The sequence below is a fragment of the Spizellomyces punctatus genome (assembly GCF_000182565.1).
Source record: "Spizellomyces punctatus DAOM BR117 chromosome Unknown supercont1.2, whole genome shotgun sequence".
Classification (NCBI taxonomy): domain Eukaryota; kingdom Fungi; phylum Chytridiomycota; class Chytridiomycetes; order Spizellomycetales; family Spizellomycetaceae; genus Spizellomyces; species Spizellomyces punctatus.
The window spans coordinates 1,765,742-1,780,920 of NW_015971538.1; the positions used below are offsets into that span (position 1 = coordinate 1,765,742).

Here is a 15,179-nt window from a genome sequence, read left to right on the forward strand (position 1 = left end):
CGACCTGGCAATCGCGATGAAGGCAATTCTTGTCTCGCTGTTCCTGCTGGGAGCTATCGTGGCTCCCATCGCAGCACTCAATACTTTTACTCTCTATGTCCCTGCTCGTACCGAGCTTTGCTTCAATGAGTACTTGCAACACAAGGACAGACTGGATCTCTCATTCGAAGTCGAGGAGGGTGGGAATCTAGATATTGACTTTGTGGTGGGTACAGCTATTGTTCGTCTCTGGTTTTTCATTTGGCAATCTTACATGTACTGATTTGGTCACTCAGATTTACACGCCTAGCTCAAAACCTCTTTACTCGCTAAACGGTGAATCGTCCAGTCACTTTGGCTTCAACGCCGAGGCGGAAGGAAAATATGTGTATTGTTTTGGCAACAAGGTGCTACTCTTTTCTACTTCAACATCTTTTGTCAGTTTCTGATGATATTGCTTTCAGATGTCATCCATGGTTGAGAAAAGGCTTTCATTCAGCGTTCATGGGCCGGACGAGAGATGGAAAATTGAGGAGCTAGAGATGAAGCAGAGCATTGGTAAGTTTTGTACAGAGTAGCAAGCATGTAATGGTGCTATGGACATGCGAACGAATCTCTGAACCCTCCTCGCGCTTCAGATGACCCGACCGAGACACTCCAATCTGAGATTCGCGTTTTGGACGCGGGTATTCGAGCTATTCAAGACGAGCACGCGTTCCTGATGCAAAGAGAGCGAAGACATCGGCAAAGTATGTGTGGGGTGTTTTGTGATTTCAGATTACTTTTACCAATTGTTTGCAACCACAGCCGCGGACAGTACTCGATCCCGCGTTTTGTACTGGACGCTTCTCCAGACTGCAGTGTTACTTGGGGTGTGTTATTTTCAAGTGACCTATCTTAAAAAGTAAGTTTATGCTTGCGTTTGTGATTTAGGCAGGCCCCTAACGAAATGCAATGCATATGCAGGTTCTTTGAGATGCGAGGGGGCCGCATTGTATAGTTGCAATAGAATTCCTGATGCCTCATAGGAGTACAATGCTACCTTTCTCGGTTATATACAGCCACAGAAGCATACTAACAGCCAGTTGGATTTTGGAAGGACCCCATTCGCCAGCTAGGATGGGAACTTTCGCCAGCTAGGATGGAAAGATGCTTTTTGTTATTTGGAGCCCGCCTTTACACCATAGTGTATGTGGGGAGGCTGATAAATGGGGGGGCACGAAAACTCGTACTTGTAAAGAAGGATGTGGTGCTCTGTCTCAGCGGAATCATTTATTTTGAGTGCTCCCAAACATGAACAGATATCATTGGTCCCTTGTTTGGGATTTGGGGAATTTGGGACCTTGGTTATGGGACCACGTGATATCCCAGGAATCAAAGTAGGTATTTCTCTCGTGCAAGCAACTTTGGAGTGTGAGTTGTTTATGCCAAGGGTTCACTTTGTTTTATATCATTTATATATCACGTGTATTAACTACTCTCTCACACACTCTCTTGAAAGAGAAGAAGAGATGAAACATACAAATTTTCACACTAGAATGGTTACTACTTGAGGGACATTGAACGGTGTTGCATTTGTAGGACAATTTGTATCGTAGGGAATGATGGAGCCATGGATATGAACATTTGATTAAAGGCTCTCTTGTTTTCCCTCCCCTTTTTATTCCTTTTATTGTACGATATTTCATAGTAATAATCATAGTAATAGAGAACAAAGGTGAGATTGTTGTTGTTGTGTGTGAGATGCCATCACTCGTTTAGTTGACAGCTGTCTCTGCATTTCCATTGAAAAAGAGTTTCAACAACAGTAAGGTCTTGCCCCAACCTGCAAGAGGACAAAGGGGCGGGATGCGCGCCTTCCTGCCTTTTGTTCTTGTTTGCCTCACGTTTGGCACAGTGCATGGACAAGGTAAGGACTCGATTCACTGTGCTAGAGTCTTGTTGAACTTTTGGGACTCTCTGTTGAATGTATGCGTTTTTCCTTGCAATAGCCAACAATGACACCCAGACAACAGCACAGCCTTGTGCCGTACCTCTCGTTCCTATTCCTCCTTCCTTCACCCCTTCCTTCATGTCCGCTTGCCATCCAACCCTCCGATGCTGTCTTCCTTGTCCGGCTACCGACTATCTGTACCCTCCAAACGTCATTATAGATAATCAACGCACAATGGGCATCTTGCGCATCATATCGGGCACGGCTGCATTCCTCGTCTCCGTCTCATACCTTGTTCTCCCTGGCAAACGAGAACACCCTCGTGTCTTTGTGCTATACATCAGTTTCCTACTGGCAATATGGCACTGGATAGGAATGAGCTATTTTTTTGGTGACAAAGGACACAATGTCTTTTGTGCAAAGGACGGCGTGACGAGGGCGACTCTGGACAACAATGCCTTTTGTGCGATACAGGGCCTAACAATGATATGGGCAAGCATTGCTCTGACTTGCTGGGGACTGGTGGTCGTTTTGAATCTGCATTTGGTATGTTGGTGTGCCACTGTCTATACTCGTAGTGTGGAGGTAAATCTAATCAACGTCAAACTCTTGGATTTTTTCATCAACAGCAACTCGTGTGGTCAAACGCTGTTCTGGAGCGACTAAAGTGGGCTCCCCACTTGTTCTCCTGGGCCATCCCTACCATTGTAGCCGCTTGCGCGATAATCTCTCCTGCTGTCCAGTACGGTGGTGGAGGATTATGTTTTGTGCAAACATACAAGGGACGGTGGATTTTTTTTGTGCCAACCGGGATCCTCTGTACTAGTATCTTTTTGATCCATACTGCCACCACTGTGTGGCTATGTCGGAAGGCACGCTGCTGCGGTAGAAGAAAGCGGAAACCTCTGCTCAAAGAAATCGAAGGCGGACTAGGGAGTATTCCTAGAGATGCTGCAAACTCGACTCTTCTTGATCTCGATCGCAACTTGACGGGTATACCATCGACACCTCCGAAAGCGGCAATCCTTAAAAGAACAAGCCGCGCGACGTTCACAGGCGTGAGCAAGTCATCAGATAGCTTACTTCAATCGGTCGGCTCGCTCACTAGAAAAGTGTCAGTAAAGCTTTCTGGCGTAGGCACTGTTCAAATACGACTCATAGGTGTCGGAATGATCGTGGTTGTTATCGCCACGGTATACGGTCTGTCGTGCAGCCTTGACAAAACTCAAATTAGCGGGTTTTTCAAAGCAAAGAATGCCGAACAAACACCCGCCGAGGACCTTGTAGCCTGTATGCAGACAGCCCTGACACAGCAACCGCCATTGTCGAGCAGCCAAGTTTTTGACATCTGTAAAGCTCTCATAAAGCTAAAAAGAGGAGTGGTCTTTCCTAGTCCGGAGAGATGGATTGCAACCGAAGTCATCCTCTCCCTTCCTGGCCTTTGCCTTTTGGTCATGTTAGCGAATAGTCTTGGAAGAGACTGGCGAAATTGGTGGAGCACGAAACGTGACGCGGGAGGTGGTACGAGAGGGGACAAAGATGCGTTGGAGTTGAGACCCTACAAATGGGAACGATCACCATCGCCAACATCAACGAGGTCCACAAAAGGGCTACTGCCACAATCCGTTTCCCCACCACTCGCGAAATCCCAGCTATCCACATCGTTTCCAACACAATATTCCGAATCCCTGTCGGACCTTTCCTCATCAGAATCAACGTCACTGCCACATATCACCATCCCAGCTGCTGCTAAAACTCCTGCCACACCCAACACATTTACCTCACTAGTGCCGGAGACGCCGTCGACAGCCATTGGCGAATCTACCTCCCAAGGCACATTTTCGACAAGTTCAGTTGGCACACCTGTTTTGGTTCCCTCGAGCTCATCCATTCCAGTAGCTCCTGGCTTTGAGCGAGTCGCACACGAGCCAACGATAAGTCACCCTTCTGAACAGGAGGTGTATGGACCAACCTTTTCTCCCTGGTAGAACTGATAAAGTTGCGTAGAACCGACCGATAGCATAGACCTTAAACAGCGTAGGCCGCACGGTTGCTCCGATATGTAGACCATACCGACTTTTTTTTTGTAAATCTCTAGTTTCTCTGTATATACTTTTTAGAATACACACCCGTCATTCGTGGGAGCACTTTGTTTGTATTGAAATATGGCTAAGCCACCTTCATCGGTGGGTTTTCGAGCAGTCCGTTGCTGGAAGATCCTACCGACCTCAGTGATGCATCCGCATAATAACTCAAGCTTCGACCCTGCGCATATAACACGCACACAACAGGAACGCTATGCTCGTGCATTCCAACCTACTCCAAAGGCGCAGGATCCAGCAAATGAAAGTGATGACAATGAACAACTCGACGACACAGTCGAACGAACAATGTCCCGCCGGGAACAACCCTCTGGATATCTTGACCTCGACGCTCTAGACCAAACTACCATGGACAAGCATTTACCAGAGTCCAATATAGGATATCGGTTAATGCTCAAAATGGGCTGGACGAAAGGAAAGGGACTTGGAAGGGAAGGCGACGGTTCGTATTGCAGATTGTCACCTTGAACAGAACTGACAATTGTCTTACGAGTATTGTTTTTGTTTTTTTGACTTTTTAGGACGGGTGGATCCCGTACGCATCATTGTAAAGGAAGATACTCTTGGAGTTGGAAAAGGCGAGGAACTCGATACTTACCATTCCGAGAGCACATCAAAACGGAAAATGCTGGAAAGTGAGAAAATCGCAGAGGAAACTCTGGAGGAAAAGACAGCGCGAGAGGTACGGGAAGCTTCTATACTTTAAGTATATGAAAGGGGAAAGATTCAGCGCACACCAGATCCTATCGGATCCAACAAGTTTAGTGTTGGGTTTGCTCTGGGGTCCAGTTTTTTGCCTGCATCTGTCCTTCTCCAAAGTTCTGTGCTGCATATCCTTGCGTCGAACAGTGTACTTTACGTTTCCCTCCTTTCCATTCCATGTTTTCGGTGCTGCCTTTTACATGTTCCGCACGCGTCAATTTCCGAACGACTTGTCACGACGTGAATTGATGAACATAGGCCAAAATTCAACGCGACCAAGCCATCAAGGAGGAAATCAAAACGGTCACATCAGCGTTCTACTGTGACATATGTCATAAACAATACCGGAAGATTGCAGAGTATGAGACTCATCTGTCTTCTTATGATCATCATCACAGAAAGGTTTGGCATTGGGCAGTTGTTGCTTTCATGGAGCAAGTCTCACATGGAATGTATCTCCCAGCGGTTTAAAGAAATGCAGAATATGTCCAAAAAGGGCACACTACCTGGGACGGTTAAACGCAAGCGTGAAGACAAGGAACGTGCCAGAGAAGAAAAAGAACTGCGTCGGTTGCAGGAGGCGGCTATGGCTAAGGAGCGGAACAAGGGCGGTGCAAGTTCAAATGCTGGAGTTGCGCCTGATATCGTTTCAGCTTTGGTGGTGGAGAAAAGTGCTGCAAGTGAATCGGGGGGTTGGAATACCTTGCCAAAAGCGTCAACAGACAATGGCAATGAATCCGCCTCGTCACTACCTGGCAACGGAGATGCCGCCCAAAAACAGACGGGGGGATGGGCACCGATATCAGAGACTACCTCGGGCAGCGGCTGGACAAACGCTGAGGACTCTCCACAAAACGGAAAGGCAACCGGTGGCTGGTCATCTATCGACGAGACTTGCCAGTCACAAGCGGAAACGTCGGCAAAGAATACGCCCGCTGCACCAAGCGAACCCCCCTCGGCGCCGTCGGCACCCAAACTAGCTTTTGGATTTGGATCCAAAAAACCGGGCAGTACTGGTTTGAAATTCTCTTTCGCGAAAAAGGGGTAGAGCTTTAGGAATTTTTTTTTTGGTGTAAACGTTTAATCAAACAGTACTATGGCCTGAGTAAAATGTGTGCGAATATCGGGTTAGAATTACACACAGATGACAGATTGCTTTCCACTAAGGAAATGGCTGGGAAATTGCCATTCCTTTTTGTTTGACAAAGGAACCAATCTGAACACCAATCTTTGGTGCAGCACACATCCATGTGGGTGGGTCACGACTGTAAAAGTGTTTGCATCCCATCGACCCATCCAACTGGATGTGTATTCGACAGTTGGTAGACGCTGACCAGTCTGCTTGGATGGGGGCTTCACCACAGCCTTGTCTATACACTTGAAGGGCACTGCCAAATGCCAAAATACTTTCACAACGCGATTCATGTTAGATATCTGCTGCTCCTGCTTTCGTCTTTTCTGTCAGAATATGATTAGTACGCCCTGTTACTACACCAAATGTTTATCCAAATTTTAGTTTTTTGCTGTCGAGAACTATGGAATCTTTTGCCGATCGAGACTACACAAAGCAGATGGCAAGTTGCTGCACAAGGGTTGAAAATCGCTAAAAGCACTTTTTGACAGCTAATGACTGTGCCTCCTGCGCGTTTCCTCCGCTCTGATCTTTCTCAACTTTTTCTCAACTTTTTTTTTTTTTGCCAGATCTGATGCCATGTCTTGTTTGATCTGGGGTATCCCACTGTCCAGAATGCGGGGGTATCTGATATACTGGTTGCGTGGTGGGTTGTTTTCGACGAGATGTGAAAGACGTGTTTTGCGGAGGGACAAACGGGTTCGTCATAAAGATCGCGGACATTGGCTGTTCCAGCGTTAGTGACAAGGCAATATGTTCAACTGGATTTACGCACCACTATCAGCACGGCTTTTGCTGCGATCCCGAAGCAAGCGAACAAGTGAGACCGAACGGACCGAACAAGAACCAACACAAAGTCTTCGACATGCAGCATCTGCGCCGAATTTAGGCAACAGTGCACAGTGCCGGACGAATCTAAGGGACCGATTGTCTCCCATTTTATCTTCTTGTTCCATTATTGAGCAAGTTAATTTGGAGACGACTGGGTTACCTCCTTATAGCTTTTTTTCGCACGGTCCTGGTACACCTTCCCAAGCAAGCCTAGACGAACCTCCCCCGTATCCCTCCCTATGCAGAACAACCATGTTGGGCTACCGTGCCTTTGATTCCCCCGAGAACAGGTATGTTTACAAGGAGAATCTGTACTGTTTCAACATGATGATTTAGTTTTATTTTTTATTTCGACTACACAGTACATGCGTCATCCGAGTGCGTGATGCAGGAGACTTTTACGTCCATCAAGAGTATTTGGCTCCATACAGTGCCGTATTCCGTGACTTGCTTGACCCAACTCATTCTTGTCATCAACGGACGTTACGAATGAGGGCTGGGCGGGATGTTTTGTATTGGGTTATGGATCATGAAAACTTTTCTGGTTCTCTGAGTAATGTGCAAATGGATGGGAAGCGAGTATCTTTGACAGGTTACATGCAGACAGAACACTCATTGAGTAAAAGTGGTCAACCAGAACAGTATGATGAATCCCACGATGCTGACGATGAAGATGAAGACATGTCATCACCATTCTATCCCTCCCGTATGCTGATCACCAAATCCGCCTTTTGGGTACACCTCCGTCGATACAGTCAGCAAATAAATAGCCCCGACCGTCCGTACAAACGATCCGTCTTCCGTACTAAGAACCGAGATTTACCTCGTCCAGTCCTTTACCTCTCCATTCCACGGCCGTCCATGTTCCTCCCGCTATTGAAATGGTTGTATACGGGAAATCATCGGGCGTTGTTTATTGAAATTGGGAACGCTTCAAGTGGACGAGAGACTGCTTTTTTTGATTTATTACGGAATGCCCAGGCTTTGGGTGTTTTTAACGAGTTTTACGAAATCTTGGCGGTTTACTTGCTAAATGTGAGTGTTGATTGGAAGAGTATATAAAATTAATTTTTGGCGCCGGACAACTCTAATGAGTATCTTTACTTAGTGCCCTGATATAACCGTGTGCGACCGGTTTCGCAAATCCACGGTCCCTGTTCACCTTCTCCAAAGCTTTTTCGGACGCTGCAATTGGAGCGATACAGATAAACTGGCAGTCTTACTTTGGTGGTCTCGCGACGCCAAATCAATGCCCCAGTCCTCACAACTCGAAACGGTACACTCCTCATCCACCCACACACAACGAAGACGGACATGGGAAGGATGTTCGGAAACCATCGGTCTGTCCTCTACGCACAATATGCAGATAGAGGAAGAGCTGTTTTTGCTCTATATCGATTATTCGGCGGTGCCAAGGCAGCATTGTGATGAGTTGCGGAAAATGTTGCCTGATACTTATGAAAGGATTGTGGTGAATGCACTAAAGTGGTATGTTGGGGCTCAACTTGTCGTGGACGATGCTAATAGGCGGAGCATTGAGGACTAGCTTCACATGATATCGTAAATACATTGTAGACTCTAGACTGTATCCATTTATTGTATTTAGTGTAAATCGCCTTACCCATGGCCCGTTAGATCGATAACTTTTAATAGCGCTCCCAAACTCTATTCCACACTATGTACATGATGTTTTTCGTCCCAATCACGCTTTTGCTATCTTGATTTGAAATGTACCTGAAAACCCCGAGAACCGCAACATTAGAATTACATATCCAACCATATGAACAGCGCACGCACTCCCTACATTGCGGTATCGTAGACACCTCAGCAATAACCACACTAGCGACACCAAGATTTGCAAGTGCCCCTCGGATCAGTCCACATGGAAACGCAAGATACTTGTCATGCAATCTTGGATGTCAGTATCGCAGATATGAAAGAAAGCGCAGAACAAATACGTACAGCAAAGGCTTGTCGACTAATTTCGGCGCTTGAGCCGTCAGACGACATGCGGAGGAACCAACGGAAATTATTATCTGTCAACACATATACACCCTAATAAAAGTTTCATTAATAACATTATGGAAGCGAAAAACTGGTTCCCCATTTCTAGATAAGTTTTTTCCTACAACCAACCCGATGATTCGTCTTGAGGTTATCAATCTGTTTCTTAAACAGCGCAATCCAATAATCCTTGCAAATGAATTTAACAGCATCTAGGGTATCAAGGAATCGTGGTCTATCTCTTGTTATTCTATCAAAACAATAATTCAGTTCACCGCAGCTTCATTTATTCTCGCGTAAAAGCCAAGATGCTTTTTTTGGTGTGACTTACCGTTCAACCATAGCCATACCCACCCGATACCCCAAACTCTCCAACTTGAAATACGCCGCCTCCTTGTCGTTCTCGGTCTCGGTTGGTGATTTGTGCATTACATCCACCATTTCCAAGACGAGAAGATCGAATGCGGATTCTGCGACCAGGCGGCGATCATCTTGGCCTAGAATAGCTGACATTTCGGTTGTGACAATCTCGAGGATGAGATGCCAGGACGGTTACGTGGAGTAAGCGGTTGTGGCTTAGCTTGGAACGCGCTGACATGTTGAGGGAATAAGCAAGCGGAGGTTGGTTAAAAACTGTTGGGTGATTGTAGATCCCCATTTCACTCTACGGCAAACCTGTTGAGAACGTCCCTACGATCGCATATAATTGAAAATGTCAGATTCAGGTGCACCGATACCGAATGACAGCGATCCGACAAGTAGGGGAGGGACAACGACTAAATCGCGAACCCCATCCCGCGCCAACATTGTCAAATCCTCGTCCCGTGCCGCATCTAGAGTATCATTACGAGCTGGTGCTTCCGGCGTCGATCTAAGACCTGGTTCAAACGCCGATAGGGATTTGGGCAAGCGGGCTAAAAGCAAAGCATCCATTCGGGGTGCCGCTGAGAGTGAGGATGAAGGAGCAGGAACTGGAGGGAATGGAGCTGGGGGGGAAGATACGGGTGCAACTACTGCTGGACCAGCCAATCCACCAGCGGGAATCTTTCCCCTATTTTTGACCACTATGACGCAGGATTTGTTTAAAGTACGGGTCGGGGAGGACGTGACAGCAGAGAAGCCCATCAAAATGATTCCCAAAGCAGATATTCTGAGTGATTTGCAGGCAAGGCTTGCTATTGGGGATTTTTATCCTGCCAAACAAGCTATTTTGGTACGTTTTTCTTGTGTTATCTCAGACACTTTGAGAGCGGTATATATTCAAAATGCGGGTTTCTTTATTCAGGATTTTCCCGGCGAAGAATTCCTCCTCCACTACGATGCCGAGTTTAAATATGGACAAAACTTTTATCTTTGCGTGGATATGGATGCCATGGATGCCATTCTCCGGGTACGATCATACATTAATACGCCCCATCTTTGTTTACCCATCTAATATTCTTAGTCAGCCTGTCATGGAAGAAGTACCACCAGATACAGCAGCCGAAGTCAAACGTCCGGCATCACGTAAAAAATGGGAATCACTAGGAAGCGAGAAGGAGGTGGAATCCGATTGGGTGGTAAAAAACCGCGATTTGGTTGGTACGCTTGCTACTTGCCATGATTTTCTCAAACTCTCGATCAACTCATCTGTTCAACCTATTACTAGATAAACGTTCGTGTATCACGCCGACGGAGACATTTTGGAGCACGATGCAAATTCGGCGATCGAGATGCTCATGATGGGTTTTTAGAGTGTCGACCATTCAAGGATCCTAATTATGATATTTCGAGGATGGAAATTTCGGAGGGTGTTCAGGTAGTTTGCCTTCTCTTCGTGTTCAGCTTCTGAAAATATTGTTTTTTGACACTCTTTGATTGTAAGGCGGTACCTAGTCTGGTAGAAGCTGCTGTGCAGACTGCATGGTATGTTCTTTGCATGCATTCCTGTAAACGTTGTCCATACATTTAGGATTCATCCCGGCATAGGTTCCGGCCGCTCAATTTTGCGGTTCAATACGAACCCATTACAATGTCTTCCCAAGAAAAGGACGCAATCATGCAATCAGATGAAATTGAGGATTTCGTACAAGCAGTTTCAATACGGTTGGTTCAAGGTCTACATACTTGTTGTGAACATGTACACAGCGATCTTGACTTTGCTCCGCGCGACAAAAGATTCGAAAAAGCACTACAGCAAAATAGTATCGTGAACATTTTCCAAGATGATTATCAAGAGCTTGGGGAAGAAGACGTGACGCTCGAACAGGGGCCACATACATACCTTCAGGTTTGTGTTTTTCATTTTCCAATGTTTCACATTTTCATTGCAACTCAATTAATCATTTCTCGTTAATGAACGCATAGGAGTACCAATCCTTCACGGACCTCAAACACAGCAAAGACCGGTGCATATCCTGCGTAGACTGGCATCCTACCATCAAAGGTACCCTTGAATCGGTATCGTTTTCGAAAATTTGGAACTCTGTTAATATACTTTTAGGTGTCGTGGCGATATCCTGCACGGAACGAATGACCTTTGACGAACGCGTGGAGAAGGGCCTGTTCTTCAAGTCACGAAAGTCTTTAATCTTGGTGTGGAGCTTTCACGATCCCATTCATCCCCAGGTACTCTTCTTGATTTCCTGCTCATATTCAGGATATAAAAATGTAATTGGCTGCTTTCCCTTGGAGCTTAGTTGATCTTGGAAGCACCAGAAGATGTCCAATGCTTCCAGTTCAACCCTCACGATCCCAGTATCATTGCCGGAGGTTGTATTAACGGACAGGTAAATCGTATAGTCTTGTATTCAAGATATCCTCGTGTACACAAAGCTCACACTCCAAAACAGATAGTGCTATGGGACATATCCGAATACACCGATAAACTCAAAACGAGTCGTAAACCTGGTCGGAGCGATACCAGCACCGACGAGGATGTGAACTCCTTATCGGGTACTGAAGAGCGGGAGCGCGTCACGGATACGTCCGTGTTGCATTGGGTAGCTGTTTCTTCGATTGAATTCAGCCACCGGAGTGGCATTACTGACATTCAGTGGTTGCCGAGGAATATGGAGGTACAGTATTGCGATTACCTTGGTTTACTAGCCTCTGAGACTTCGAACTAACCCATCAGCTGTATCTGCTCAGTTGAGCCATACGGGCGAGATCCTTGAAAAAGGCGAACACGGGCATCGGGAGCTAGTCACGACTTCGGTAGACGGTCAAGTCGCGTTCTGGGATACGAGATATAAAAAGGATTTTAAGGCTCTGGATCTCGTGTGGAGGCCGTTTTTGCGGGTAGGATATCCTTCTGGTCGTCGATGAACCTGCAATGTCTGAGATTGTTGGTTGATTGCATATTAGGTTCCCCTGAGCGCAATGGACAACACCTTTGACTACAGCTTAACCAAAATTAGTATTCGGAGGGTGTTGGCCGACAAAGGGACTGCAACTACGGACCCAACCCAATCGGATGCATTGACAGAAGTAAAACCGGAAACATTTTCTTCCAAATTCTTTTGCTCGACGGAGGAGGGGGATCTAATTTACGCGGATTGGGTCGCTGAAAAGGCCAGTGAGGAGAAAGGTTTGTGAATTCACAGTCGAATGCTCTACTACCATTTCCCCATCTCATCAAACTGCTGTTTTCAGCATCAAGAGTCGAGCACGCCTTCAGCTACCATTTTGGCCCGATGAGTGACCTTCATCGCTCTCCTTTCTTCCCCGACATTCTCCTAAGTGTAGGTGGATGGTCATGTCATATATGGCGCGAGGGCGTAACAGGAGGGTCACTCCTCTCCTCCGCGCCAACATCCAGCTACGTCATCTGTGGACGGTGGAGTCCGACACGACCCGGTGTGTTTTATATCTCCAAAGCGGATGGCACCATCGAGGTTTGGGATTTGCTAGACCGGTATGTACATGTTGGATTTTGTCCATGTCAAGTGGTGAGCGTTAACATGTACGTGTAGATCGCATTCCGCTTCGTCGGTGCAAAACATTTCTGGGAGTGCCATTTCGTATCTGGCCGTCCGACAGTACCCAGGTTTGTTTATCTTTGGTGGTAGAGCATCTACAATCATCGATAATAATCACGTTTTGAATCCGCAGGAAAATCTCTAACCCACAACCAGTTCATCGCCGCGGGAGACGATGAGGGAACGCTTCACATTCTAGAAGTACCAAGGAATTTGACAAAACCTTCCAAAAACGAAGTGAGTTCTATCCAACCTTTTTCCATATAATTACGAACAACCCTATTGATTCAACACGAGCAGAAAGCATTCGTACGAGCCTTTTTCGATCGTGAAGTTCGACGACTAGGATACGTGCGGGGGAGAAAAGAGTATAGGATCAAAGAACAAGCGAGATACGAGCAAATTGCTTTGGAGGCTGCCGCAGCAGTATGTCTTTGGCTAGCATTGCTTTCTTCGTCAACTAACATCCAACACGTTTGTCGTAGAAGGGTGCAAAGAAGGAAGCAGAAGCGGCTGTAGCACCCACCTCTGCGGGAGCGGGTCCACCTGGATCTGCACACTCGAAGTCTACTGTGGGTGGTAACATTATGATGTCGGAAGAGGAGGAAGAGAAGGCCGAGCAGGAATACTTGAAAATGGAACACAAGTATGTAGGAATTGCTGCTGCTGGATGCTGTGTGGAAAACGGATTTCTGATCATTCTTGCATTTCCAGTTTCCTAGAGCTTGAGGGGCTTCTCCCGCCAGCTGCCACATGATAGACCTTAATTTTTGAAAGTCCTTGTTCTTGTTGATAGTTTGTTTAGACACATTTTAAATTCAACTCTTCGGTTAAAGGCCAAAATAGATTGGATCCAAGCACTTGTGGTAACCGTTCCCATCAGTTGGTAGCACCCTTGTCTCTTGAATCGCGGCCTTCAACACCGTATGCACAAGGAACATAGATAAATTAAGAAAAAAAAAAACAATGTGTAAGAGTCAAGAGCATCTAGATATCACGCCCCCTTGGACTTCTATATTCTATTGGCTGTTGACGATGCGGTTGTAGTGTGGGTCTAAAAGAGCAGAAAAGATCAGTCAGACCTTTGCCTCATGGCATGCGAGAATACAATGGAGACCCACCAATTTCCTTGACAGGGGTGGCTGTAGCAGCCAAAGCAGCAATTCCCGCAACACCAGCCAAAGCTATAAGAACTAGAGTAAGCATAACATTCAGGGTAGAGACAACAATGGTTCTCAAGTACGCACCAAACGTTTGTGCCATCATACGAGCATTGATGATTTTAACAGCTCGTGTAATATCTGTTCGCCGCCAGTTGTACAATAGGGTAGCACCCAATGTCCCCGCCCATCCATATCCTAATAAACCGCACATGCAACGAGATCTTGGTCATCAAGGCTTGTCAATGCTCATCTCAATGAACCTCACAATACTCACCAACAATTTGATATCGATACTTTTGTATAAGCTGGGACAATGACCGGTTGCCGTCAGCTTCATCTACAGGCTTGGCAAAATCTTCCTTCTTGGTAACAGAGAAGCGCATGGCGTACTCCAAGTCAGCGCGCATAGCAGCACGGTCTGTCATGGACGTAAATATTAGTTCACGATATCACACGCCAATTAATCCTTGATATATCGATGTAAGGACATACCAGTGACAGTGAAGAAGGCAGCAGTGGGAATCATCAAGGCGATAAATGTCTGGAGGTCTCAAAGTCAGCAACGCGCTACCATATATAAACAGAGGGAAGCCCACCTTGAAGGGAAGAGACAGACGCTGATAGAAACGGATATTTCTCTGTGCGAGAAGGGATGCTACCAATCCCGTAGGACCAGCAATCGCCGCCGCCTTTGCTCCCTCCATGAGCACCTTTCGGTGACGAGCTTCCCTGTCCTCTGGTGAGATCTTCTTGTGAGGATCATACGTGTCCATGGATATGGGTGAGGAGACCATGTTGACGGTTGAGTGATATGGATAAGATGTATGGAGAATGAATGCGTTTGCTCTTGATACGTGGGAACAAGTTGGGACAGAGCTGCGAGACGAGAACAAAACGTCCAGTTTATAAATAGTCAACAACTGCAAAAGACATGGATTCGAAGCGATATGAGTCATCATGTGTGATACAAACCAAACTCATTTTTACCATGGCAACAAGCGAGTGATTATGAGATGCCCGACTTATTCCGGCAGTGTCTACCAAATAGTTGGAGAGTCATTAGGAATGTTGAATTGGTGGTCGTCGTCGTTGCCTTTTACGCTTGCGAGCAGCGAAACTCGCTGCAGGCTTTAAAGTAGATTATTTAGATCGTGGCAAAGGATGGGTACTGCTTCAACAAAAACCCAAGGTGTCCCCCAGGGCCTTGAGATCATTAAACCCCCATGAAGCAGAACCTGCAGCATGGCCTCGCTTCCCTAAAGAGCACTCAGGTCAACTGGCGCTCATCCAAACCGTCAGCCATTGCATCCAAACAAGGGACCACCAACATACAAAGGAGCTCTTGGCCAAAAACGCGTGTTGGCTGCGTGGCAG

At 46.4% G+C, this 15,179-nt stretch overlaps 8 protein-coding genes across 8 annotated transcripts; 6 read left to right on the plus strand and 2 right to left on the minus strand.

The window, feature by feature from the left end:
• Positions 1 to 16: 16 nt before the first annotated feature.
• On the plus strand, positions 17 to 979 carry SPPG_01557 (uncharacterized protein; the record flags this gene model as incomplete). The annotated part of the gene is made up of 6 exons (XM_016749872.1): positions 17 to 205; positions 276 to 386; positions 444 to 537; positions 618 to 728; positions 787 to 883; positions 946 to 979. 6 exons carry the CDS (start codon positions 17 to 19, stop codon positions 977 to 979), a joined length of 636 nt encoding a protein of 211 aa, XP_016612157.1.
• Positions 980 to 1,827: 848 nt separating this feature from the next.
• SPPG_01558 (uncharacterized protein) lies at positions 1,828 to 3,900 on the plus strand (the record flags this gene model as incomplete). Its single annotated transcript, XM_016749873.1, has 3 exons — positions 1,828 to 1,888; positions 1,971 to 2,458; positions 2,542 to 3,900. 3 exons carry the CDS (start codon positions 1,828 to 1,830, stop codon positions 3,898 to 3,900), a joined length of 1,908 nt encoding a protein of 635 aa, XP_016612158.1.
• Positions 3,901 to 4,077: 177 nt separating this feature from the next.
• SPPG_08946 (uncharacterized protein) lies at positions 4,078 to 4,720 on the plus strand (the record flags this gene model as incomplete). Its single annotated transcript, XM_016757096.1, has 2 exons — positions 4,078 to 4,456; positions 4,536 to 4,720. The coding sequence occupies 2 exons, from the start codon at positions 4,078 to 4,080 to the stop codon at positions 4,718 to 4,720; spliced, it is 564 nt and encodes a 187-aa protein (XP_016612159.1).
• A 471-nt stretch (positions 4,721 to 5,191) lies between these two features.
• On the plus strand, positions 5,192 to 5,764 carry SPPG_08947 (uncharacterized protein; the record flags this gene model as incomplete). The annotated part of the gene is made up of 1 exon (XM_016757097.1): positions 5,192 to 5,764. One exon carries the CDS (start codon positions 5,192 to 5,194, stop codon positions 5,762 to 5,764), a length of 573 nt encoding a protein of 190 aa, XP_016612160.1.
• Positions 5,765 to 6,931: 1,167 nt separating this feature from the next.
• Positions 6,932 to 8,225, plus strand: SPPG_01560 (uncharacterized protein; the record flags this gene model as incomplete). The annotated part of the gene is made up of 3 exons (XM_016749874.1): positions 6,932 to 6,969; positions 7,042 to 7,714; positions 7,788 to 8,225. 3 exons carry the CDS (start codon positions 6,932 to 6,934, stop codon positions 8,223 to 8,225), a joined length of 1,149 nt encoding a protein of 382 aa, XP_016612161.1.
• A 1-nt stretch (position 8,226) lies between these two features.
• SPPG_01561 (uncharacterized protein) lies at positions 8,227 to 9,250 on the minus strand. Its single transcript, XM_016749875.1, has 5 exons — positions 9,015 to 9,250; positions 8,816 to 8,933; positions 8,642 to 8,734; positions 8,484 to 8,577; positions 8,227 to 8,413 (listed from the first exon to the last, which is right to left on the minus strand). The coding sequence occupies exons 1-5, from the start codon at positions 9,194 to 9,196 to the stop codon at positions 8,382 to 8,384; spliced, it is 519 nt and encodes a 172-aa protein (XP_016612162.1). The 5' UTR covers positions 9,197 to 9,250; the 3' UTR covers positions 8,227 to 8,381.
• A 79-nt stretch (positions 9,251 to 9,329) lies between these two features.
• Positions 9,330 to 13,500, plus strand: SPPG_01562 (uncharacterized protein). Its single transcript, XM_016749876.1, has 19 exons — positions 9,330 to 9,896; positions 9,969 to 10,073; positions 10,132 to 10,260; positions 10,332 to 10,481; positions 10,548 to 10,588; positions 10,652 to 10,768; positions 10,841 to 10,952; positions 11,030 to 11,108; positions 11,166 to 11,290; positions 11,362 to 11,451; positions 11,515 to 11,739; positions 11,813 to 11,962; positions 12,029 to 12,251; positions 12,317 to 12,578; positions 12,637 to 12,710; positions 12,776 to 12,879; positions 12,943 to 13,068; positions 13,128 to 13,288; positions 13,357 to 13,500. The coding sequence occupies exons 1-19, from the start codon at positions 9,396 to 9,398 to the stop codon at positions 13,397 to 13,399; spliced, it is 2,817 nt and encodes a 938-aa protein (XP_016612163.1). The 5' UTR covers positions 9,330 to 9,395; the 3' UTR covers positions 13,400 to 13,500.
• SPPG_01563 (uncharacterized protein) lies at positions 11,441 to 14,704 on the minus strand. The gene is made up of 10 exons (XM_016749877.1): positions 14,402 to 14,704; positions 14,298 to 14,346; positions 14,080 to 14,223; positions 13,890 to 14,000; positions 13,764 to 13,826; positions 13,169 to 13,696; positions 12,284 to 13,102; positions 12,125 to 12,227; positions 11,758 to 12,060; positions 11,441 to 11,668 (listed from the first exon to the last, which is right to left on the minus strand). The coding sequence occupies exons 1-6, from the start codon at positions 14,597 to 14,599 to the stop codon at positions 13,662 to 13,664; spliced, it is 600 nt and encodes a 199-aa protein (XP_016612164.1). The 5' UTR covers positions 14,600 to 14,704; the 3' UTR covers positions 11,441 to 11,668; positions 11,758 to 12,060; positions 12,125 to 12,227; positions 12,284 to 13,102; positions 13,169 to 13,661.
• Positions 14,705 to 15,179: the final 475 nt, after the last annotated feature.

Excerpts from the sequence above, each read along its gene's own strand:
- SPPG_01561 (XM_016749875.1), bottom strand. The coding sequence starts at position 9,196 with ATGTCAGCTATTCTAGGCCAAGATGATCGCCGCCTGGTCGCAGAATCC. Across the intron at positions 8,578-8,641 it reads TTAGTCGACAAGCCTTTGCT|TATCTTGCGTTTCCATGTGG; the intron begins GTACGTATTTGT and ends TTGCATGACAAG. Across the intron at positions 8,414-8,483 it reads GGTGTCTACGATACCGCAAT|GTACATTTCAAATCAAGATA; the intron begins GTAGGGAGTGCG and ends CGGGGTTTTCAG.
- SPPG_01562 (XM_016749876.1), top strand. The coding sequence starts at position 9,396 with ATGTCAGATTCAGGTGCACCGATACCGAATGACAGCGATCCGACAAGT. Across the intron at positions 10,953-11,029 it reads GGCCACATACATACCTTCAG|GAGTACCAATCCTTCACGGA; the intron begins GTTTGTGTTTTT and ends ATGAACGCATAG. Across the intron at positions 11,963-12,028 it reads TGTGGAGGCCGTTTTTGCGG|GTTCCCCTGAGCGCAATGGA; the intron begins GTAGGATATCCT and ends ATTGCATATTAG.
- SPPG_01563 (XM_016749877.1), bottom strand. The coding sequence starts at position 14,599 with ATGGTCTCCTCACCCATATCCATGGACACGTATGATCCTCACAAGAAG. Across the intron at positions 14,224-14,297 it reads TGCCTTCTTCACTGTCACTG|ACCGTGCTGCTATGCGCGCT; the intron begins GTATGTCCTTAC and ends CGTCCATGACAG. Across the intron at positions 13,697-13,763 it reads CACCCCTGTCAAGGAAATTG|ACCCACACTACAACCGCATC; the intron begins GTGGGTCTCCAT and ends CTGCTCTTTTAG.